Raw genomic sequence first — 25357 nt, 5'->3', positions numbered from 1 at the left:
CAATTATCAGCAAATCAGCAGCTATGAGGAGCACTCCTTTCTGGGTATGTGGACATATTACTCCTCACTATACAGTGCATATGAAATGACATATTTATCTGTGTCTGGTTTCATGGCTTTTTGTGTGTGCGTGTGTGACTGTGTCTTTACCTGTGTCTGTTTGTTAATCATTGTGTGATTATATATATATATATATATATATATATATATATATATATATATATATATATATGTCTGTGTGTGTGTGTCCATCTCTCTGCCCTCTTCCCCTCCAGACCCTGAGGACACACTGAGTGTGAGCGTCCCACTGGAGCTGCCTCAGCGCCCTCTACTGGGCAGCACCTTGGTACTACCCTGCTACTTCCAGGTGGGTCGGCCTGGCACCAATATCAATACTACACAGTTATGAGAGATAAGGATGTTGGATTTAGCAATACATATCATATTATTTCTTTTTTTTCATTTAAAATTAACAAGATTACTACCTCCTGTTTCAGGGACCCTCCCACCAATGTTTTAACTCCCTCCACTGTGTTAACTCTCTCCACTGTGTTAACTCCCTCCACTGTGTTAACTCTCTCCACTGTGTTAACTCCCTCCACTATTTTAACTCCCTCCACTGTTTTAACTCCCTCCACTGTTTAACTCCCTCCACTGTTTTAATTCCATTCTGTTTTAACTCTCCACTGTTTTAACTCCCTTCACGGTTTAACTCCCTTCACTGTATTAACTCCCTCCACTGTTTTAACTCCCCCCACTGTTTTAACTCCCTCCACTATTTTAACTCCCTCCACTATTTTAACTCCCTCCAATGTTTTAACTCCCCCCACTATTTTAACTCCCTCCACTGTTTTAACTCCATTCACTGTTTTAACTCCCTCCACTATTTTAACTCCCTCCACTGTTTTAACTCCATTCACTGTTTTAACTCCCTCCACTATTTTAACTCCCTCCACTGTTTTAACTCCCTACACTGTTTTAACTCCCTCCACTGTTTTAACTCCCTCCACTGTTTTAACTCCCTCCACTGTTTTAACTCCCCCCACTGTTTTAACTCCCTCCACTATTTTAACTCCCTCCACTATTTTAACTCCCTCCACTGTTTTAACTCCCTCCACTGTTTTAACTCCCCCCACTGTTTTAACTCCCTCCACTATTTTAACTCCCTCCACTATTTTAACTCCCTCCACTGTTTTAACTCCCTCCACTGTTTTAACTCCCCCCACTGTTTTACCCCCCTCCACTGTTTTAACTCCCCCCCACTGTTTTAACTCCCTCCACTATTTTAACTCCCTCCACTGTTTTAACTCCATTCACTGTTTTAACTCCCCCCACTGTTTTAACTCCCTCCACTATTTTAACTCCCTCCACTATTTTAACTCCCTCCACTGTTTTAACTCCCTCCACTGTTTTAACTCCCCCCACTGTTTTAACTCCCTCCACTATTTTAACTCCCTCCACTATTTTAACTCCCTCCACTGTTTTAACTCCCTCCACTGTTTTAACTCCCTCCACTATTTTAACTCCCTCCACTGTTTTAACTCCATTCACTGTTTTAACTCCCTCCACTGTTTTAACTCCCTCCACTGTTTTAACTCCCCCCACTGTTTTAACTCCCTCCACTATTTTAACTCCCTCCACTGTTTTAACTCCATTCACTGTTTTAACTCCCTCCACTGTATTAACTCCCTCCACTGTTTAACTCCCTCCACTATTTTAACTCCCTCCACTGTTTAACTCCCTCCACTATTTTAACTCCCTCCACTATTTTAACTCCCCCCACTGTTTTAACTCCCTCCACTGTTTTAACTCCCTCCACTATTTTAACTCCCTCCACTGTTTTAACTCCCTCCACTATTTTAACTCCCTCCACTGTTTTAACTCCATTCACTGTTTTAACTCCCTCCACTGTTTAACTCCCTCCACTATTTTAACTCCCTCCACTATTTTAACTCCCTCCACTATTTTAACTCCCTCCACTGTTTAACTCCCTCCACTATTTTAACTCCCTCCACTATTTTAACTCCCCCCACTGTTTTAACTCCCTCCACTGTTTTAACTCCCTCCACTATTTTAACTCCCTCCACTGTTTTAACTCCCTCCACTATTTTAACTCCCTCCACTGTTTTAACTCCATTCACTGTTTTAACTCCCTCCACTGTTTAACTCCCTCCACTATTTTAACTCCCTCCACTATTTTAACTCCCTCCACTATTTTAACTCCCTCCACTGTTTAACTCCCTCCACTATTTTAACTCCCCCCACTTTGTTTTGACTTGTTTTCATGTTTCTCATAATACTGTTTTATGTATCAACTCTTTTCACATATTTGATTCCTGGTGAGGAGAAAAAACTCACTCAGACAGGACTGCAGTTCAATTGACCAATGAAGAGTTACAGTGATACAAAGTTCCACGATAAGAAATCCCATTGTAGTTCCACCATTATGTGACTTGATGTGTTTTATTTCAGAGTGGTCATCAACATAAAAATAGTATTTACTATTGTATTGTAATGTAATTATGTTTTTCTAATAAACTTGAACCTTACTTCCAGGATCACACCGTCCACGACCCCGGCGCCCCCACCATTGCCCCCCTGTCCCACCGCATCAAATGGAGCCGCGTCACTAAGGAGCGTGTCTCTGTCATCCTGGTGGCCATGGACGGAGAGGTCAAGGTGGAGGAGGACTATCTGGACCGGGTCCACATGGTGGGCTACCCCCAGACCCCCACTGACGCCAGCATCAAGATCACAGAGTTGAGGTCCAACGACACCGGCACCTACCGATGTGAGGTCCAGCACGGCATCGAGGACAACCATGACACTGTGGACGTCCTGGTTCAAGGTAGGGACAGAGGGTAGTGGGAGTGTGACGGCAGCTTGCTGCCAAGGAATTCATCTTTGGATATTGCTCTCTTTGTAAACAAAGTTGGTGCTTAAAGCTACCCCTGTACACATGTGAGTTTCTATCTTTTGATTTTAGGACATTAAAAATGTTATTATTTGCCTAATACTAAGGATTTGTATTGTTTCATGAGTATTTTCTATAATCTGCTCTATGTACTGTATATGAACCATACAGACAACTTTGAAGCAAAATAAATCATGTATCTTTAAGCCACACAGATAGACCGTGATCTAATTATTTTATGGAGACATTAGTGGCTGCTCTGTCGCTGTTACACTGTTGTCTCTCTCCAGGTATCGTGTTTCACTACCGGGCCATCACGACACGCTACACTCTGACCTTTGAGAAGGCCAAGGCAGCCTGTATCCAGAACAGTGCTGTGATCGCGACCCCAGAGCAGCTCCAGGCCGCGTATGATGACGGCTTCCACCAGTGTGACGCCGGCTGGCTCTCCGACCAGACTGTCAGGTCAGTCTATATCCCTCTCCTTCAGCTGCACTGATCTGAAATCAGTTGTTGAAAGCAGTGAAGTGAATGAAGTGACTGGAAATAACTGAACTGATTTGAGAACAAAGTGAAGGAGGGAGTCTATAAGGATTGTCTTTAAATAGTGTTTGTTTTCTTTAAAATATTAAGTGAGCTTCAGTGAGCTTGCCTGACGCAATGGAATAATCCCAAAAGTGCAAGCTCTGCCTATCTGGCACTCCAACTAGGCTCAATCAAATACTTTGAAAGAAAACAATGATCTAAAAAATTGAACAAATACTTAGAATTTTGAACCCAGATCTGTAATCTATCCAATGTTTGAAAATAAGTTAAACGATTTTATTACACAGTTTATAATGACTGTGCATACAGTTCTCTAAGCATCATGAGGTCTTGAGATCATTTACTTTGTATAGGAATTATAAATAAAGTTGTACTTGACGGTTTGTATTTCAACATTGTCCATTTATGTAATGTTTCCATTTTCACGTCAGTATTTGGTTTGATCCTCCATCTAAACACAGACGTCTGCCATGCAGAACTTCCTGTTGAATGTTTGACAGCTGAGCCTCTGAACATGCCACTTCCTCTCGACACACAGCCTCTCTTGTCCTCCAGCCATCCCTCCTTCCATCCCTGGCAAAAACCTAGAGGATTGTGTTTACCTTTCTCTGATCTCACCTGTACGTTTTTTTCAACACCTCAGAATGAAAGCCCTCATTCCATAAATCTCCTCTAGTTGATTTGTCAGAAATACTAGAAGGTTTAGAAGAAACATTGCGGACCGGTTTCCCGGACACAGATTAAGCCTAGTCTTGGACTAAGAAGCTTTTTAAAGCTTTTAAACCTTCAAAATAATATGTTTGAAATAATATGTAACCCAGTAAGGAAGACAAAGGCTCCAGTTGAATCAATAAACTAACACGGCTCTGCCTCAACTGATTCAGAATGTTGATGTTGTAATGGAGGTGTTTAACTCTATTAAACCAACACACTGAATAGAATTGATTTGGGTCAAAACATATACAACGAGACATACATCAGATCCCCACAGGATACCACTTTAAAAGATCTCTCTGCAAGGTAGGCCTATCACTCTGCACTGGTATGGATTTTACACTCATTTCTGTTTTCTGTGAAAGGTACCCAATCCATGATCCACGTGAGAATTGTTATGGCGACAAAGACGAGTTCCCCGGGGTGCGAACTTACGGAGTGAGAGATGTCAACGAGACTTACGACGTGTACTGTTTTGCCGAGAAGATGACAGGTAACCAAGGCAACATCCTTGATCTTTTTTTCATAAGTGAGTGACAGGATGAGATCAGGACATGTTCACTTTGGAGAATACAGTCGTTTTCACAGACGCCTTTTTCTCTCTGATGTGAAAATTGTGAACATTTTAATTGTGATTAATGTGGATTGCCTTAATCAAATAAATTAGTTACATTGACTCAAATATTCTTAACTACACAACTATCAACCTCAAGTTACACTGAACATGTCACTATCTCACGTCCATCCTGTCCTGTTCTCTCCTCTCCCAGGCAGTGTGTTCTACTCTGCCTCTGTGGCTAAGTTCACCTACTCTGAGGCTGAGGAACAGTGTAGTAAGCAGGGGGCCCTGTTGGCCACCACAGGACAGCTGTACCTGGCCTGGCAGGCTGGTCTGGATGTGTGCAATGCAGGCTGGCTAGGAGACAGGAGCGTCCGCTACCCCATCAATGTCCGGAGGCCGCAGTGTGGAGGGGGTCTGCTGGGGGTACGGACCGTGTACCTCCACGTCAACCAGACGGGGTACCCCCTCCCCGAATCCCGCTACGATGCCTACTGCTACACAGGTAGGTTGCATTTAGCCTGGTCCCAGATCTGTTTGTGTCGTCTTGGCAACTCCTATAGGAGTTGGCTATATAGCACAAACAGATCTAGAACCAGGCTAGGTTACACTGTGAATCAACCATAGACTGGAATGTGTTATCATTGGAATGAACCTACCGACACAAGATTATTTTAATATTTCATATTGGTAAGTGTTTTAGTGTCATATTTGTAAGCTTGTGTGTGTGTGCGTTTTAGTGTCATATTTGTAAGCGTGTGTGTGTGTGTGTGCGTTTTAGTGTCATATTTGTAAGCGTGTGTGTGTGTGTGCGTTTTAGTGTCATATTTGTAAGCGTGTGTGTGTGTGTGCGTTTTCGTGTCATATTTGTAAGCGTGTGTGTGTGTGCGTTTTAGTGTCATATTTGTAAGCGTGTGTGTTTATTTTAGTGTCATATTTGTTAGCGTGTGTGTGTGTGCGTTTTAGTGTCACATTTGTTAGCGTGTGTGTGTGCGTTTTAGGGTCATATTTGTTAGTGTGTGTGTGTGTGTGTGTGCGTATTAGAGTCATATTTGTTAGCGTGTGTGTGTGCGTTTTAGTGTCATATTTGTAAGCGTGTGTGTGTGTGTTTTAGTGTCATATTTGTTAGCGTGTGTGTGTGCGTTTTCGTGTCATATTTGTAAGCGTGTGTGTGTGTGTGCGTTTTCGTGTCATATTTGTAAGCGTGTGTGTGTGTGTGTTTTAGTGTCATATTTGTAAGCGTATGTGTGTGTGTGTGTGTGTGTGTGTGTGCGTTTTAGTGTCATATTCCTAAGCGTGTGTGTGTGTGAGGGTTTTATTGTTTCATATTTGTCAAATGGTTGAATTTGTTCAGGATCACAACAGTGTTAAGTGAAACAGTAAACAACCATTCTCACCACACGTTTCCGTTTGGAAACCGTTCCCAACAGTTTAGTGATCACGAGCATGAACCCTTTCTTTGGTCTCCTCTAGAAACGGACGAGGAGGGCTCAGGCATGGTGGTGCCCACCGAGGCGGGCAGCGGCGTGCTGAGCGTTGCCACGGTGACCCAGGGTCCTCCCGAGTTGTTCTACAGGAACATGACCACAGAGAGCGAGGCGCTGGGTGAGGACCTGGCCACCCAGAAACCCACTAGCGTGGACTTCACCTTTGGCACTGAGTTGCCCCTGCCACAGCCGCCCAGTGTCACCGAGCTGCCCCTGCCACAGCCGCCCAGTGTCACCGAGCTGCCACAGCCGCCCAGTGTCACCGAGCTGCCACAGCCGCCCAGTGTCACCGAGCTGCCACAGCCGCCCAGTGTCACCGAGCTGCCACAGCTGCCCAGTGTCACCGAGCTGCCTCTGCCACAGCCGCCCAGTGTCACCGAGCTGCCTCTGCCACAGCCGCCCAGTGTCACCGAGCTGCCCCTACCACAGCCGCCCAGTGTCACCGAGCTGCCTCTGCCACAGCCGCCCAGTGTCACCGAGCTGCCTCTGCCACAGCCGCCCAGTGTCACCGAGCTGCTCCTGCCACAGCCGCCCGGTGTCACCGAGCTGCTCCTACCACAGCCGCCCAGTGTGAGAGAGTTGGTTGTGGATGTGGTGGGGAGAGTAACGGCCAGGCCGGATGTGGGGAGTGAGATCGGCGAAGGGAGCGGATCAGGATATTTATTTTCTGCTACAGGTCAGTGACTGGATATCTGCTGGGTTTGACTGTAAATAGCATACATAGTCACTTTTCATGGGACGCTGTGTTGGAAAAGTTGTTTCTGGAACAACTGAGTGTACAAGCCCTACTTTCAATACTACTGAGAGTTTGCATGTTGAAATGGAAAGACAAGAATTGCAGTCATTGCTGAGGAGACTTGTCAGCTTTATAGGTTGACTGTGAGAGGATATTTGCAATGTCGTTTTTACACTCTGAAGAACACAACAAATAATTGATTAAAAAATCTGAATGATTACAAACTGTGAATAAAAACACACTTGGGTGATTAATGTGTTTGGTGCATGAGATCAAGCACATTATATCAGCATCATTCCCCCTCCATCTGTAGGCGTGGTGTTCCACTACCGTGCTGGATCTAGCCGCTACGCCTTCACCTTCGTGGAGGCCCAGCTGGCCTGTCAGAGTGTTGGAGCCTCCATCGCCACCCCAGAGCAGCTCCAGGCTGCCTACGAAGCCGGCTACAACCAGTGTGATGCAGGCTGGCTTCTGGATCAGACCGTCAGGTAGGAGGGAAGACACACACACACTTGTCTGTACACATGGGCACACAAACATATTTAAAGACAGATTAATACATGCACACACACACACACACACACACACACACACACACACACACACACACACACACACACACACACACACACACACACACACACACACACACACACACACACACACACACACACACACACACACACACACACACACACACACTAACTACAGGAGGCTGATGAGAGGAGGATGGCTCATAATAATGGCTGGAATGGAGTCAATGGAGTGGTATCAAAAATGTGTTTGATTTGTACGATACCATTCCATCCATTACTATGAGCCCGTCCTCCCCAATGAAGGTGCTGCCAGCCGGCGGCCACCTGTACCACATACAGATACTGTACTTGTTTCAAGTCCCTGTTCCTTACCATCAGTACAACCGTCTTCTTCTTCATTATACTCCCATTCATGGCCATGAATAAAGGTTGTTTTCATGCCCAGGTATCCCATCGTGTCTCCTCTGGAAAAGTGCCCTGGGGATCTGGAGACTTTACCAGGAGTGAGGTCCTATGGACTGAGGCCCGCTGACGAACACTACGATGTGTACTGCTACGTGGACAGACTCAGGGGTGAGAAAACACACTAGGTTTTGTTCACTCAAATTGCTCTTGAATCACTTTGTAACACAGAGATGTTGTCATACCTTGTGTCTATTTCTTGTCTGTCTATTGCAGTAGTAGTCTTTAAAGATAAGTCAAGAGGTTGGGCTAGTTTATTATATATACTCTGTCTTAACTATGTGGGAAATGAATGGCAATTGAAAAAGAGGTTTGGCTTTTATCACAAACCACATCGCTGTGGGAGTTGTTTTGAGCACTGACTGTCCATGTCCTCTCATCCCTTAACCTGACTGTCCTCTCATCCCTTAACCTGACTGTCCTCTCATCCCTTAACCTGACTGTCCTCTCTTCTCTTAACCTGACTGTCCTCTCTTCTCTTAACCTGACTGTCCTCTCTTCTCTTAACCTGACTGTCCTCTCTTCTCTTAACCTGACTGTCCTCTCATCCCTTAACCTGACTGTCCTCTCTTCTCTTAACCTGACTGTCCTCTCTTCTCTTAACCTGATTGTCCTCTCATCCCTTAACCTGACTGTCCTCTCTTCTCTTAACCTGACTGTCCTCTCTTCTCTTAACCTGACTGTCCTCTCTTCTCTTAACCTGACTGTCCTCTCTTCTCTTAACCTGACTGTCCTCTCTTCTCTTAACCTGACTGTCCTCTCATCCCTTAATCTGACTGTCCTCTCATCCCTTAACCTGACTGTCCTCTCTTCTCTTAACCTGACTGTCCTCTCTTCTCTTAACCTGACTGTCCTCTCATCCCTTAACCTGACTGTCCTCTCATCCCTTAACCTGACTGTCCTCTCTTCTCTTAACCTGACTGTCCTCTCTTCTCTTAACCTGACTGTCCTCTCTTCTCTTAACCTGACTGTCCTCTCATCCCTTAACCTGACTGTCCTCTCATCCCTTAACCTGACTGTCCTCTCTTCTCTTAACCTGACTGTCCTCTCTTCTCTTAACCTGACTGTCCTCTCTTCTCTTAACCTGACTGTCCTCTCATCCCTTAACCTGACTGTCCTCTCTTCTCTTAACCTGACTGTCCTCTCATCCCTTAACCTGACTGTCCTCTCATCCCTTAACCTGACTGTCCTCTCTTCTCTTAATCTGACTGTCCTCTCTTCTCTTAACCTGACTGTCCTCTCATCCCTTAACCTGACTGTCCTCTCATCCCTTAACCTGACTGTCCTCTCATCCCTTAACCTGACTGTCCTCTCATCCCTTAACCTGACTGTCTTCTCTTCTCTTGTCACCATCCTCTCATCCCTTAACCTGACTGTCCTCTTGTCACCATCCTCTCATCCCTTAACCTGACTGTCTTCTCTTCTCTTGTCACCATCCTCTCATCCCTTAACCTGACTGTCCTCTTGTCACCATCCTCTCATCCATTAACCTGACTGTCCTCTTGTCACCATCCTCTTATCCCTTAACCTGACTGTCTTCTCTTCTCTTGTCACCATCCTCTCATCCCTTAACCTGACTGTCTTCTCTTCTCTTGTCACCATCCTCTCATCCCTTAACCTGGCTGTTCTCTTCTCTTCATCTTCTCATCCCTTAACCTGGCTGTCTTCTTCTCTTCTCACCATCCTCTCATCCCTTAACCTGGCGGTCCTCTTCTCTTCATCTTCTCATCCCTTAACCTGGCTGTCCTCTTCTCTTCATCTTCTCATCCCTTAACCTGGCTGTCTTCTTCTCTTCATCTTCTCATCCCTTAACCTGGCTGTCTTCTTCTCTTCTCACCATCCTCTCATCCCTTAACCTGACTGTCTTCTCTTCTCTTGTCACCATCCTCTCATCCCTTAACCTGGCTGTCCTCTTCTCTTCATCTTCTCATCCCTTAACCTGGCTGTCCTCTTCTCTTCATCTTCTCATCCCTTAACCTGGCTGTCCTCTTCTCTTCATCTTCTCATCCCTTAACCTGACTGTCTTCTCTTCTCTTCATCTTCTCATCCCTTAACCTGGCTGTCCTTTTCTCTTCTCACCATCCTCTCATCCCTTAACCTGACTGTCCTCTTCTCTTCTCACCATCCTCTCATCCCTTAACCTGGCTGTCCTCTTCTCTTCTCACCATCCTCTCATCCCTTAACCTGACTGTCCTCTTCTCTTCTCACCATCCTCTCATCCCTTAACCTGGCGGTCCTCTTCTCTTCATCTTCTCATCCCTTAACCTGGCTGTCCTCTTCCCTTCATCTTCTCATCCCTTAACCTGGCTGTCCTCTTCTCTTCATCTTCTCATCCCTTAACCTGGCTGTCCTCTTCCCTTCATCTTCTCATCCCTTAACCTGGCTGTCCTCTTCTCTTCATCTTCTCATCCCTTAACCTGACTGTCTTCTCTTCTCTTCATCTTCTCATCCCTTAACCTGGCTGTCCTCTTCTCTTCTCACCATCCTCTCATCCCTTAACCTGGCTGTCCTCTTCTCTTCTCTTCTCACCATCTTCTGATCCGTTAACCTAACTGTCCTCTCTTCTCTAGGTGATGTGTTCCATGCTGGCTCCAGTGAGGGCTTCACCTATGACGGTGCTCTGGCTCACTGTCAGGAGCTGAACGCTACCCTGGCCTCTACTGGACAGCTCTACGCCGCCTGGAGACAAGGCTTGGATAAGTGCCGCGCAGGTTGGCTAATCGACCGGAGTGTCCGGTACCCCATCACCAACCCCCGGGTGGCGTGTGGTGCAGGGAAGGCAGGGGTGTACACAGTATACACCCACAACAACCAGACGGGATTCCCAGACTTGTATTCCAGATATGACGCCTACTGCTTCAAAGGTTTGGACTGAAATGTGTTGAATCATAAGTCATGTTGTTTCCACTTTATTTCAACATCAAAAAAATATTCAGGCTAAAACGCAATCAAAACTGGACGTTGGTCTTGGATAGACACAGGAATGTAATAGAATAATGTGTCATCTCTCAATCACCCACTCACCCACCCACTCTCTCAATCACCCACTCACCCACTCTCTCAATCACCCACCCACCTACTCACCCACTCTCTCAATCACCCACCCACCCACTCACCCACTCTCTCAATCACCCACCCACCCACTCACCCACCTCCTCTCTCACCCACCCACTCACCCATTTACACACTCACCCACTCACCCACTCTCTCAATCACCCACCCACTCACCCACTCTCTCAATCACCCACTCACCCACCCACCCACCCACCTACTCACCCACTCACTCACCCACCCACCCACTCACCCACCCACCCACCCACTCTCTCACTCACCCACCCACCCACCCACTCACCCACCCACTCACCCACTCTCTCAATCACCCACCCACCCACCCACTCACCCACTCTCTCAATCACCCACTCACCCACCCACCCACCTACTCACCCACTCACCCACCCACCCACTCACCCACTTACCCACTCACCCACCCACTCACCCACTCTCACTCGACCACTCACCCACCCCCCCACCTACTCACCAACTCACCCACCCACCCACTTACCCACTTACCCACTCACCCACTCTCTCAATCACCCACCCCCCCACCTACTTACCCACTCACTCACCCACCCACTCACCCACTCTCTCAATCACCCACCCACTCACCCACTCTCAATCGACCACTCACCCCCCCCACCTACTCACCCACTCACCCACCCACCCACCCACTCTCTCACTCACCCACCCACCCATCAACCCACACCCACTCTCTCACTCACCCTCTCACTCAGTCTTCACTCGCTCGCATTATCATTCACTCTCACTCACTTGTTCGCTTGCATGGTCACTCACTCACCTTCTCTCACTCACTCAATCACTCACCCACCCATTCAGTCATTCACTCACTCACTCACTCTTTGCTTGCTCGCATGCTCACTCACTCACCCTCACTCACTCAACCACTCACTCAACCACTTACTCACTCACTCACTCAAATCTTTTTTGTTTCCTGAAGTGGACATCTTGCTTCTTGCCAATGAAACTGGATTGAACATCACAGAGATAGAAGAGTCTTTGGTTAACCTCACATCCATCACTGATTTGCTGAGGCCTGGTAAGAGCCATTGTCTTCACTTGCCTTTAATAAGCATTTTATGGAATTCTACACTATAAATATATATATATACACTGTATATACATTACTGAAATATGTAAATCCCTTTGCTTTCTTTCTCTCTCTCTGACTCTCACTCTCTCTCCACAGTCCTGCCTTCCATCACTCCTCCCATCTCTGTGGAGTCCTCAGGCTCTGCAGAGATTCCCAGCGGATCGTCTGGTCTGAGTAGTGAAGATCCGTCCGGCTCGGGGCTGAGTGGAGACGGATCGGGAATAACGGTCACCTTCTCTTCAGGGAGTGGCAGTGTTTTATCTGGTTTGGGCTCTGGGGGTCCTCAGGAGGCTGGAGAGGGAATCACTGGGATCCTCACCTTCCCCTCAGAAATGGGATTGGGAATGTTCAGTGGCAGTGAGTTCCTGTCGGGATGGGGAAGTGGCTCCGGTGTCAGTTCTGAGGAGAGCGGCTCTTCGTCTGACAGCTCCAGCAGCTCTGGGGAAAGTGGGGGGTGGTCTGGAATGTCGTCCGGCTCCAGCTCTAGTTCCAGTGAGGAGTTTTCCGGATTTCCCTCAGGATTCTTTCCCTCAGGAGGCTCCAGTGGTCATTCGGGAGAGGAGTCGGGAAGCGGAGACACTCAGGTCCTGCTGATCGATGGGAAACTGATGGAGGTTTCCACCTCTCACACACACAAAGAGAAGGAGCTGGGTGGAGGGGGCCTGGAATTCAGCGGTTCGGCCTCAGGCAGCAGCGGCTCAGGGTTCTTCCCTGATGTGACCTTCTTGGGGTCAGGGTTTACCGACCTCACGGGGTCAGCCTCAGGGGAACAGGAGGCCTCGGGGTCTCTCCACTACGGCTCCGGAAGCGGTGATATCAGCGGTTCGGCCTCAGGCAGCAGTGGCTCAGGGTTCTTCCCGAGTGTGAACTTCTTTGGGTCAGGGTTTACTGACCTCACGGGGTCAGCCTCAGGGGAACAGGAGGCCTCGGGGTCTCTCCACTACGGCTCCGGAAGTGGTGATATCAGCGGTTCGGCCTCAGGCAGCAGTGGCTCAGGGTTCTTCCCGGGTGTGACCTTCTTGGGGTCAGGGTTTACCGACCTCACAGGGTCAGCCTCAGGGGAACAGGAGGCCTCGGGGTCTCTCCACTACGGATACGGAGCGGGAAGAGGTGGATACGCATCAGGGTTCGGAACGTCGGGCTTCCCATCCGGGGACATGTCTGGAATCTCCAGATCCTCCACCAGCGATGAGGAGGACAGCGCTGTCACCTTCCTGACTAATGACTTCATGACAGAGGTTTCCAAGGCGACCACGGTTTCCATGGAGCTGGGGGCTGGGCCAGTGCAGTTCAGTGGGCAGGGAAGCGGGTCCCACACAGGGAACGGTGCTGACCACCCAACCCAGGCCAGCGGTGTCTCATCTGGGGCACACTCTGGAGATCTGCTCCCTGTGGTGCTGTCCTCTCCGCCCAGCAACAGGGAGCTTATGGAGGGCACAGAGGGGCCAGAGGAGGCCATGGCTGGCGGGGCTGAGCTGGGGGAGACCACCAGCGAGTTTTACATGACCTTTGCCCCCAACCTTGCTCCCGCCGGATTGGCTGCCCCAGCCATCTCCCTGCAGACCCCTGCCGTCATGGAGGAGCCATCCTCAGAGGAGGGTGAGTCAGCACACTTTCAGTCGACTCCATGTTCATTGCTATGGACAGTTAAAAGAACGTTTGTTTGGCTGTTACGCTGTAGAGCCAACAGACTTATTTAAATGATGTAAAGTGGCATGGTGTTTTTATTGAACGGGCCAATCAGAAATGTCACCCTATTCCCTATATAGTGCACTAAATAGGGAGTATGGTGCCATTTTGGTGCAAAGGTACACACTGTATTGTATTCATCCTAATTGTATTCATGCTTAGGTATCCCTAACCCATGTGACCCTAACCCGTGTGGTGCTGGGTCATGCTCAGTGGAGGATGGTGTTGGGCTGTGCCAGTGTCCGCCCGGGAAAGTGGGAGAAGGGTGCCAGTATGGTGAGTCCTGATGCAGGGGTATCATTATCTCTCATTATCTCTCATTATCTCTCATAAGATGTCTTTGTTCCTTCGTTCCTAGCAAAGTCTTCGTTCCTATCTGCACATCTCTCTTTCTGATCCATTCTGATGTCCTCAGAAGTGTTGTAAATGTTTTACTGGAAAGTAACACACCTCAGTAAAGAAAGTTTCTAGCAATGCTTTTCTCATCTCTCTACGGTATGCCTGGACATCAGTCCCTCTGTCATGATTAGGGTTGCGAAATTCAGGGAATGGTTTTTCTGAAATCCTGGTTTCCCAGAATCAGAAGGGAATAAGCAGGAAATCCGGAATCTTCCGACCAGGATTTCTGGGAAACCAGGGAATTTGTATGTTTGGAATTTGTACTGTATGTTTTGTGTTGTAGTGTGATGTTTTGTCCTGTTTTGCCTGCACCTGGTTTTGGGTCTCTCATTCGTGTTTGTCAGACAGTCGCGGGGTCTTTGGCGTGTATGTGTGTATCGTGTCCTTGCCTCGAGGTCTCAGGATCTCCACCATACTCATTTTCACTCCATCCTGTGTTGTTTTTGTTGTGCTGTTGCCTAGGCTACAGTAAGCCTACCCAACTGCAAAAGTGGTTGAAAGGACATCATTATGATGCCATTTCAGACAGATTTTTTGCTTGTTCTATTCTCTTTCCTACTGCATGCCTGCTAACCCCTGGTACGCCTACCAACATCCTGGTGCATACTGGGTACATGCTGGGTACATACTTGGAACTTCTGCTTATATGAATCTGAACACAAGACTGCCCAAAGAATTAGAATTACTCTCATCTAGTCATTCTATTTCTATGGGTATGCCTCCCAACAAGTAGCTGATCCAGACTTAAAGTTACTTCAGATCTTAATACATTTAATATGATAAAGTATCTGTCTTCTAAACTGTATGAATCAGAAGTTCAACATTTATGAAAAAAAGTAGTAAAATGTTGTGGTCTGAAGAAAGGTTAACATGTACAGGAGTGAACATCATTGAGATGATTATTCATCTTCCTTTCAATGATGATCTGACACAGTAAGTCTGAATCACCATGTTGCAGCATCTCAGTGTTCCGATTCCATGACTTCCATGATGTTGTGTCCCAGCTCCCCCCCTGCCAAGGCAACTACTCCTTCACCCCCTGAGGCACCAGTCTCACCCCGCCCCCCCCCTTTTTTGCAGAGGTTGATGTGTGCCATTCCAACCCTTGTGCCAATGGAGCCACCTGTGTGGAAAATGCAGACTCTTACAAATGCTTATGCCTGCCCAGCTACGGAGGGGACCGCTGCGAGATTGGTACGAGGTCGGCTTCAGCTAATGTTTACTAACAAACAACAACCTCTCAAAAACAACAGGAGTCATAAGGATGCAAAGGAAACTGTTATCGCTGGCAGCTTGCATCATAGCAGGGCTGCGTTCAGGAGGACAAATGGCCGAAAACGTTTTTAAATGGAAAACCCCAATTAGGGTTATCATCGGCCAAGTTTGGGTATACTTCCTCTATTTCAAAAACGTTTTCTCCTGTTTTGTGCATGCTGAACGTGACCCAGGTGTGGCAGTGAATTATTCTGTCTGCCCCAGAATACGGTAAGTTGATTGTAGGCACAGATCTAGGATCAGCTTTCCTTTTGCCAAATCCTTACCATTAGGGGTAAAAACGCAAAACTGACATTAGATCCTTGTGAGCAAAACATTTTAGCGGCCCCCCTCTTAACAGAGGAGATCATTAAAAATAAAATCTACAATTAATTTCCTGCAATTCTACACATTTTGCTATGGGTTGTATAGAAAATGTTGTAGTTTTAAAGCAAGTTTGCTGAAATTCTGCGTCTTTTGCCATGGGGCGGAGAGACTAATTAGCAGTTTTACAGCAACTTTCCTGCATTTGTACACATTTTGCCATAGGGTAGAGAGAAATGTTTGCAGTTTTTAATATGATATTTCAGTGAGAGTGATTAACAAAATCAATGAGGGAGCCTCGGTCTGTAATTCAACTGTGATTACTACAAGTTTAGATAGCTGGCTGGATTAATTTACCAATAAAAATGGTTTGGCTGACACGGGCTAATTGAGTAACTGTCAGTGAATGACGTAACAAGAGAAACTGTTGATGCACAACCACATGTAGAAATTGCACATTGTGTATTCTTTTTTTTACCCCTTTTTTTCTCCCCAATCTCATGGTATCCAATTGGTAGTAGTTACAGTCTTGTCTCATCGCTGCAACTCCCGTACGGACTCGGGAGTGGCGAAGGCCATGCGTCCTCCGAAACACAACCCGCACTGCTTCTTGACACAATGCACATCCAAACCGGAAGCCAGCCGCACCAATGTGTCGGAGGAAACACTATACACCTGGCGACCTGCACTGCGCCCGGCCCGACACAGGAGTCGCTAGTGCGCCTGCCAGCCAAACCCTCCCTAGCCCGGATGACGCTGGGCCAATTGTGCACCGCCCCATGGGCCTCCCGGTCGCGACAGAGCCTGGGGTCGAACCCAGAATCTATGCAATGCAGTGCCTTAGACCACTGTGCCACCCGGGAAGCGCATCTTGTGTATTCTAAGTGTCAACAGTAAGTTAAGACCCTGACTGATCCACGGGTCTAAAGGGGTATAGGGGCATCCGTAGTCTAGGGGCAATGTCATCATACTGCTCCCTGTCCTTGTATCTTATATATATATATCTTATATATGCTTATATCTGGTGGGTGGATTTTCTCAGCCAGGTCTACACACAAAACAAGAGGTTCTGTATAATGCCAAATAATGGTTCTTTGGCTTGTAACCATAGTGGATCCCTTTTTGGTGCTATATATAACCTTTTTTTGAAGGTTTTATAAAGAACCATGCTCATAAGGTTCTAAATGGAACCTTTATGGTGCTATAAAAAACAATTTCCTAAGGTTCTATAAAGGATCTATATAGCACCAATAAAGGGTTCCGCTATGGTTTAAAGCCTTTTTGGGGCCACATAGAACCCCATTTTTATGGTTCTTTATAGGACCTTGATGGAGAATAGTTATATAAAGAACCTTTGTTAGTGTAAAAGGTTCTTTGTAGATCCTTTTGAAGAACCATACATGTTGTTTTATTATATTGTTGAAATTCCTGCTGCGTTATTATTGTTTTCGCTGACACGTTGAGTTAGGTGTGCTAGCTCTGGGAGTCACTAACGAGAGAATTGACAACCACTGATTTAGTAAGCAGTCAAATGTTCTCAATTGACACAAGTTCATACATGAGTCTTTTACAAGACACTGTCACTGGCCATAGTCATATTTAACACAACAGATTAGATCAACTGGAATGACACTCACTCACAGTTGTACAAAAAGCTATGCGCAAGCCACGCCCCAAAATATTCTAATGAATACATTTTAATTATCACAAAACTGCAAAGAACCATTGAAGGGCTCAAATGGTTCTTTGAGTCATTATGGTTCCACATAGAACCATCACCCTTCCCAAAGAACCCTTGAGGAACCTTCTTTTCTTAGTGTGTAGTTCTGTTGCTGCTCCTAGCAAGCAGGTGTATGGAAGTAGCTGAAGAAGCCATTTTGTGAAATTGTTTAGTCATGTAGGTGTGGTGAAGGAATGAATGAAACCTTGAACGGTACAGTGAAGGGAAAAAAAGGTATTCACCATGTTCTGTAAACAAGTATACAGATTACATTTCCCTACAGCAACTCTTATTAACTGTTCGGAGGGCCTCACTACAGAAACTCTCATTAACTGTTGGGAGGGCCTCACTACAGAAACTCTCATTAACTGTTGGGAGGGCCTCACTACAGAAAGTCTCATTAACTGTTGGGAGGGCCTCACTACAGAAACTCTCATTAACTGTTGGGAGGGCCTCACTACAGAAACTCTCATTAACTGTTGGGAGGGCCTCACTAGGCTGACTATTTAAATGATTTGTTGTATATTTAAAGTATCACAACCAATTATTATTTAGTTAGACTACCCAAGAGACCCCGTGTGCTAATTTTCCAGGTGTTTTTCGTTTGTGCTTTAGTTTTTAAAACACAAATCCATTATAGAAAGAACCATTTTCTGCATTAACAACTGTACATTTTTGGCTTGTTTTGCAGAACAACAACACGTTGGCTAAAGCAGAATGTTTTGGTCACCATACCCTGTAGTTGATGGTTAAATGGATGCTTGATGAATGTTTCACCCATTCCAAAAAATGTCATATACCTCAAAGTGCCAGTGTTCTCAAGCAGTGAATCAAGTTGATAGTTAATAGGTCCCGGAAAACGCAGTATTTTCACTAATGTGCAGTAATAGATCTCCCGGGTGGCGCAGTGGTCTAGGGCACTGCATCGCAGTGCTAGCTGCGCCACCAGAGTCTCTGGGTTCGCGCCCAGGCTGGGCTGGGTTCGCGCCCAGGCTCTGTCGCAGCCGGCCGCAACCGGGAGATCCGTGGGGCGACGCACAATTGGCATAGCGTCGTCCGGGTTAGGGAGGGTTTGGCCGGTAGGGAGGGTTTGGCCGGTAGGGATATCCTTGTCTCAGTATGTTAAAAAAAAAGTAAAAAAAAAAAAAATGTAATAAAATGTATGCACTCTACTGTAAGTCGCTCTGGATAAGAGCGTCTGCTAAATGACTAAAATGTAAATGTAAAATGTAATATTTATCACACCATAGGTTGGACTGAAAGAAATCAATGATTATAGTTGGACTAATAATGGAGCATAGAAAAATGGCAGCAGTTCTAGAACAAACACAGCCTCCATAAAACCTCTATGGTGTCATATGTGGTGTTGATCAGCATTCCCTCCTATCTAATGTAAATGTATTTGAGTGTCTGTAATAAACCGGGCTTCTCCGGGGTGTGGTATCCTCTGTCTCATTATCGCCCCCTGCTGTTGACGACACAGACGAGCAGGATTGTGAGGAGGGGTGGACTAAGTTTCAGGGCAACTGTTACCTGCACTTCCCCGAGAGAGAGACCTGGCTGGACGCCGAGCAGCGCTGCCGAGACCTCAGCGCTCACCTGGTCAGCATCATCACCCCAGAGGAACAGCACTTTGTCAACTGTGAGTAAAGGCCTGTGTGTGTGTGTGTGTGTGTGTGTGTGTGTGTGTGTGTGTGTGTGAGAGAGAGAGAGAGAATATCCCTTCACTCTTTCCCCCCTCCAGCCAACGGCCAGGACTACCAGTGGATTGGGCTCAATGACAAGACAGTGGAGAATGACTTCCGCTGGATAGACGGCACACCACTGGTGAGTCAGGCAGACAGACACAGTACAGAGAAAGTGGGTTAGCACAGAACATAGTCCCCACTCAGAGTGCTCTCCCCCAGTGGTTCCCAACATTTCCTTTCCCGGGACCACCAGATCACCTACTGTAGCCTACCGCATTCATACACTGTTCATACTGTAGCCTACCGCATTCAAACACTGTTCATACTCTACCTGTACCTGTAGATTCATACACTGTTCATACTGTACTTGTAGATTCATACACTGTTCATACTGTACCTGTAGATTCATACACTGTTCATACTGTACCTGTAGATTCATACACTGTTCATACTGTACCTGTAGATTCATACACTGTTCATACTGTACCTGTAGATTCAAACACTGTTCATACTGTACCTGTAGATTCATACACTGTTCATACTGTACCTGTAGATTCATACACTGTTCATACTGTACCTGTACATTCATACACTGTTCATACTGTACCTGTCCATTCTGATCTGCATGCTATAGCCTACTTACTTACTCTCCTGATTTCTGGTTTTTTTACATTGAAAACAAGAAACCAACAGAAACATAAATGGTCTTTGTAACTTCCTACCAATGTTGCTCTCCTCACCCCTCAGCAATTTGAGAACTGGCGGCCGAACCAGCCGGATAACTACTTTAACTCTGGAGAAGACTGTGTGGTGATGATCTGGCACGAGAACGGCCAATGGAACGACGTTCCCTGCAACTACCACCTGCCCTTCACCTGCAAGACTGGCCCAGGTACATATGGGTCAGGGGTTAGGGTTCAAGAATTGTGTTCTAGAGTCTGGATGGGCACTGGTAATTATTTTCTTAAAAACTCATTTTACTGTACCTTCGCCATCATTATGTGTATGTTATCTTATACCTGTGCTGGTGTTACAACTCGTTCATGTTTTATTAACTCATTAGGCAGGTACCCTTCAAAATAAATTGCTACCAATAAATATCATCAGTTGTAATTTGATGGATTGATAGATTTGTTGATTGATTGATTTACTAATCATTGTTCCCCAGTCTACTGTGGCGCACCGCCAGAGGTGGAGAATGCCAAGATGTTCGGCAGCAGGCGGGAGCAGTATACTGTGGGGTCCATCATCCGCTACCAGTGTAACCCAGGCCTCCTACAGCGCCACCTGCCTGTGGTGCGCTGCATGGCAGACGGACAGTGGGAGAAGCCACAGGTGGAATGTATGGGCGGTGAGTAGTACACACTCTTTTGCTCTTTCAACACTCTATAAACATACCTGTAGGTCCCACATTGACACACTTCCAATTCTCCTTAAGAACTCTGCTATTGAAATGATCGGTAGAAAGGTGGAAATCGAGGTTCCTTGTAGGTTGACGAAAATGTCACTGTAGTTTTCAGTGAAGCTTTGCATTATTGTAATTTTGTCTAATGCTATGAAATTACTTTTGAATCATTGAAGGTAATGTATGAATCTATGAAGGTAATGTTTGTTTCTCTTGCCAACAGCAGTGCCCTCCCCCAGTAACAGAATACAGCGCAGATTGATCAGAAGGCGAGGAGAATCAACCAGCAGCAAACGTCACTAAGCAGGGAAGATTAAGGGAGATCTCTTGAAGATAATTATTTTATAAGAACATTTACAGAACACAGAAGCCATTTTCTAACTTACTAAAGAGGTTTGAATGTTTGAAGTACCCACCTTGTACATAAGACCAAATCAACTTAGAGCAGTAACATTGTCTTTTCAGTTTGTCGCTCTCTGACTATTTAAAAAAAGTATAAATTAAGCCATTATGTAAATGTATGTTTTTGTCATTCTTGTCCCAAAATAATGACATGTTTTCATTATATATAAGAGTTGTTTATTGTTTGGAGTTTTATTGTTATTATTATTATTAATATAATTTGTTGTTTTGGTGGATTGGGATGCCGTCGATAAGGTGTGAGTTGTTGCTGAAATACTTTGTCCATGTCGCCAACTAGACTGGATTATGGAGACACGGTGTAGGGGGAAGTTTCCGCTAGACACTGATCTTGGGTCAGTTTTACTTTTCCTCCACTAATGGTTAAGATTAGGGTTGGTGGAGGGGAAGCTGATCCTAACTCTGTACCTAGGGGAAACTTCACCCCGGAGCATGTACTCATAGACGGTGCATCAATCAGACTCTCTAGTCTGTTCTAGATCTTTGCCAAACCAGACAGTGTGTGTTAGAATGTACCACCCAGAGGTAACACCCAATCTGGATCAGCCGGTATTTAGTGGGGGTTTGGCACGTTGCTATGAGCCAAGCAGAGGCTTGGTGAAATTCACCCATGAGGAGATACTAGACAGTCAGAAGTATGTTTGTATTCTGGAGGTGCCTATGTAATATACACTCACTATGGGAGATGGATATAGGTCTAAAAATCCATGAAGGACTGTGAATTTGATAGAAAAAGTCTATTGAGTTACTTTTGTGCGCTGTTAGCCTAGCGCTGTTAGCCTAGCGCTGTTAGCCTAGCGCTGTTAGCCTAGCGCTGTTAGCCTAGCGCTGTTAGCCTAGCGCTGTTAGCCTAGCCATGTCCGGTTGTAGCAATGATGAGCAAGATGAAGTAAAGGGGATGAGATCTTGTGCATATATCCACCAAACAAGCATTTATGAGTCACCAAATTGTCACCTATCTTGAAAATTGTAGATGCTAAAGGGGAAAACAATATCTATATTTGTCAGATGTCTTCATACATCAAAAGTGGTGTTGTGTCAAACGGAGAAATCTTTTACGCTTCAATTGCAAATATCAACACTTTTGAGGAATAAAAATGTCTGACGAGTTTTGATTTTGGGGTGAACGATTGCTTTCACCTTTTACTGCAGTGGGCTAAATCAGGGTCACATAAATCTACTTTGAAACAAAAGTATACACCTCACACACATGGTTATGGGCTTAAAAGAAAGAAGACACCAGTACCATGTCACATATAGAGTTGAAATGTATTAAATGTTGAGTTTGAATCCCAATATTACACTTTATATACATCACAGAAAACTGAAATATAACAAAACTGTTTGACATAGAAAAAACTGATTTGTTCAAAATAATGCTTATTAATTATGAAATATGAAAAATATGAATAACATTCCACCCATGAGGCCACTAGGTCATTTGACTGCAGGAAAGGGCTACGGGAGGGGATAATAAGGGAGATATTATTTATTTAATCTCTAAGTCATAAAGAGAAAGCTAGCGAAGCCGACACAGCAGGCTACTGTGTCCGTCTGTATTTCAAACCTACATCAGTTGTTTAGAGCAGAAGGGAGACAGAGTGCCTGATGTGAATAATACACAGCAATGCTAGAATCTCTGCCTGCCACACTGGAGAGGCAACATCATGCAATCTACTGAGGCTGCCCTCAAATAAGAGAGTGAAAGAGGACTCAACTTCTCAAATAAGAAAGAGAGGACTCAACTTCTCAAACAAGAGAGAGAGTACTCAACTTCTCTCTCAGGTTCAGTAGTGACACGGTAGAATAAAAAAAAAACAGGGTTGGGGTCAATTCCATTTCAATTTCAGTCAGTTAATTCATTGAAATTCACTGTATTTATTTCCTGAGGGGATTGGAATTGAATCGGAATTGACCCCTTGGTTTGTCAACGTTGTTGGCCTAAGCAGGACCAAACGGATGAATGTCATTGGTCGGTTTGACACTTTTGTCATCACACACAAGGCTGTGCAGTGCATAGCAACTCCGTGGGACCAGTTTAAACAACTGCAGTAGCTTTCAGATCAAATGTTTCTCTTCATTGTCTGTTTTGTTTCACAGAAAAATCTCAGCAGACACATTTACTTAAACTCCAGATCCATGGCCATTTGAATCGCTTGTAGTCCTTCAGTTTTGTATTGTGTGCATAACCTGCTGTTATATCTGATGAACATATAGATGCTTCATTCATTGTTTATGTTTACAGGAGGCTGTGCCTCCTCCTTCAACACACCGTCATATGTCTTGCTGGCCAAAAGCTTCACCTGCAATCATAAACCCTATACCAATCAAAGAGATGACTGAGAGGTTCCACAAAGAACAGGCTTAAAGCAATTCTCTACCTGGAACTTCCGATGACAGAAGTGTCATTTAAAGTTCCACACACCTTTGCTTTTTACTGTACCCCTACAGGGCTGAAAGTATTAAGAGCTTTTAGAAGATAATAACACAATGCCAGGTCTAGTGTATAAAATCAAAAGGACTGAAATGCCTCCTGGCATTGCTGAGGGATGATTGTCTCCAAAGCAGCTGAAGCAACTTGACAAAGGGGTGCAGAGCAGTGTTTAGCAACCTTTTACTACCAGTGATTGGCAAACGATGACACCCTTGACAACTAACCGCCTGAGGGACCTGTCAGCCACGTCCCAGGGAAAGGTGCCGGTCCACGGACCAGAGGTTGAGAAACACTGGTGTAGAGCACTCCTGCAACTCCCCCGACTCTGCCATCTGTTTAGGGTTGTGTACTGCACAAAACAGGAGCAAGATGTTCTGAAATGGAGCACGGGATCAGTTACCTGAACACTTCTCCTGTTTTCTTCTGTTTCCCACTAGGCACTAACTGGTTGAATCAACGTTGTTTCCATGTCATTACAACAGCAAAGATCTATGTGATGACATTGAATCAACGTGGAAAACTGATTGCATTTGCAAAAAGTGATCAAAGTAAAGGATTTCGGGTATACTTGTCTTTTTTTCACCTAACTTGTATCCTAAATCCAATGAGATGGTTAGCATGTTTGTTGATTTTACTTTGAGTTCACGTTAGTTGACAGTCAAAACTCTATGTTGAACTGACGTCTGTGTCTAGTGGGTTGTGTGAGGGTTGTGTGAGAGCGACTGACCCTGTGCATGAACAGGCCCAATAAACCACATACTGAGAACATCATGAGTAGCAAGAGGTGTAGAGGTTCTAGTCTTATGGAGCTCTACAGAATGTACCCAAATGTGCCTGAAATTAACTGTTTGTCTTCCAATGTCTGTATTCAACATTTGTTCCAAAACTTGCCAAATAAAGATACTTTACTTGTTACTTTCTCTTGATTTCATTCACTTTCTGTGTGCGGAGCATGTTCAACAGTGAAGAATTAATGTTCAAATGGATAGTTTATTGGCATGGTCTTTTAGGTCAGAGTGTTTAACAGGATTGACACACAACAAAGATCAATCACATCCCTCTAATTCTGGGAGTGTCTCCCAAACATTCTAGGTAGAGGCAACAAAAGACCTCTTTCACCTCCCATCAGTCTCAGTCGACTCACTGTTTCTAAGGCAGCTGGTTCAGTATAAACAGGATATGACTTAGAGTCATGAGGAATAATCAAATTATGGTACATTTCTATTTGCCAACAGGGTGGGTTGCCGTCAGTTTAGCCCTGTGAGTGTGACTGAATAGAGGCCTGTTTGTGGTCCCCTCTCTGCCTTGCCTACTCCCTCTTTCCCTCCCTCCCCCAGACTGACTGTCTCTCTGTCTGGCCACACCGGTTCACCTCCCTGGCCCAGAACTCCTGGCTGTGTGCTCTTTCTCTCTCCCATCTCTCTCTCTTTCCGTTTGTCTCTCTCACTCATCACTCATCACTCACAGTCACTCTGTCTTCCACACCTTCTCTCCCATATTCTCTCCAACACACTCTCTCTCTTCTCGTCCTCTCTGTCACTATCTTACAATCTCTCTCTTGCCTGTTGCACCCTCTGTTGGTTGTTCCATGAAGCTGATCGGTTGGAAATATTGAGATAGAAAGAGAGCCCATTAGCGCTTTGACAGCATAGGCAACACCAGGTGTAGACCTTACAGTGAAATGCTTACTTACAAGCCCTTAACCACAATGCAGTTTAAAGAAAAGACCTAAAAAAAAGACAAGAATAACAAATAATTAAAGAGCAGCAGTAAATAACAATAGCGGGGCTATATACAGGGGGTACCGGTACAGAGTCAATGTGTCAATGTGCGGGGGCACCGGTGTCGAGGTAATTGAGCTAATTATGTACACGTAGGTAGAGTTTTAAAGTGGCTATGTAT

General features: G+C 45.6%; 1 protein-coding gene across 1 annotated transcript; it reads left to right on the top strand.

Annotated features, from left to right (window-relative positions):
• Window positions 1-244: 244 nt before the first annotated feature.
• On the top strand, window positions 245-20555 carry LOC120052877 (aggrecan core protein-like; the record flags this gene model as incomplete). Its single annotated transcript, XM_039000075.1, has 17 exons — window positions 245-367; window positions 2557-2848; window positions 3205-3379; window positions 4540-4667; window positions 4945-5238; window positions 6207-6896; window positions 7270-7444; window positions 7938-8065; window positions 10525-10818; window positions 11970-12068; window positions 12219-13721; window positions 13974-14087; window positions 15291-15404; window positions 18992-19150; window positions 19253-19335; window positions 19944-20088; window positions 20365-20555. Coding segments are annotated over 17 exons (4707 nt in total), but the record flags the coding sequence as incomplete, so codon positions are not given.
• Window positions 20556-25357: the final 4802 nt, after the last annotated feature.

This window comes from Salvelinus namaycush, chromosome 1 (assembly GCF_016432855.1).
Source record: "Salvelinus namaycush isolate Seneca chromosome 1, SaNama_1.0, whole genome shotgun sequence".
Taxonomy (NCBI): Eukaryota; Metazoa; Chordata; class Actinopteri; order Salmoniformes; family Salmonidae; genus Salvelinus; species Salvelinus namaycush.
The sequence above is the reverse complement of the archived record's forward strand: the minus strand, read 5'-3'. Positions and strand labels throughout refer to the sequence as shown.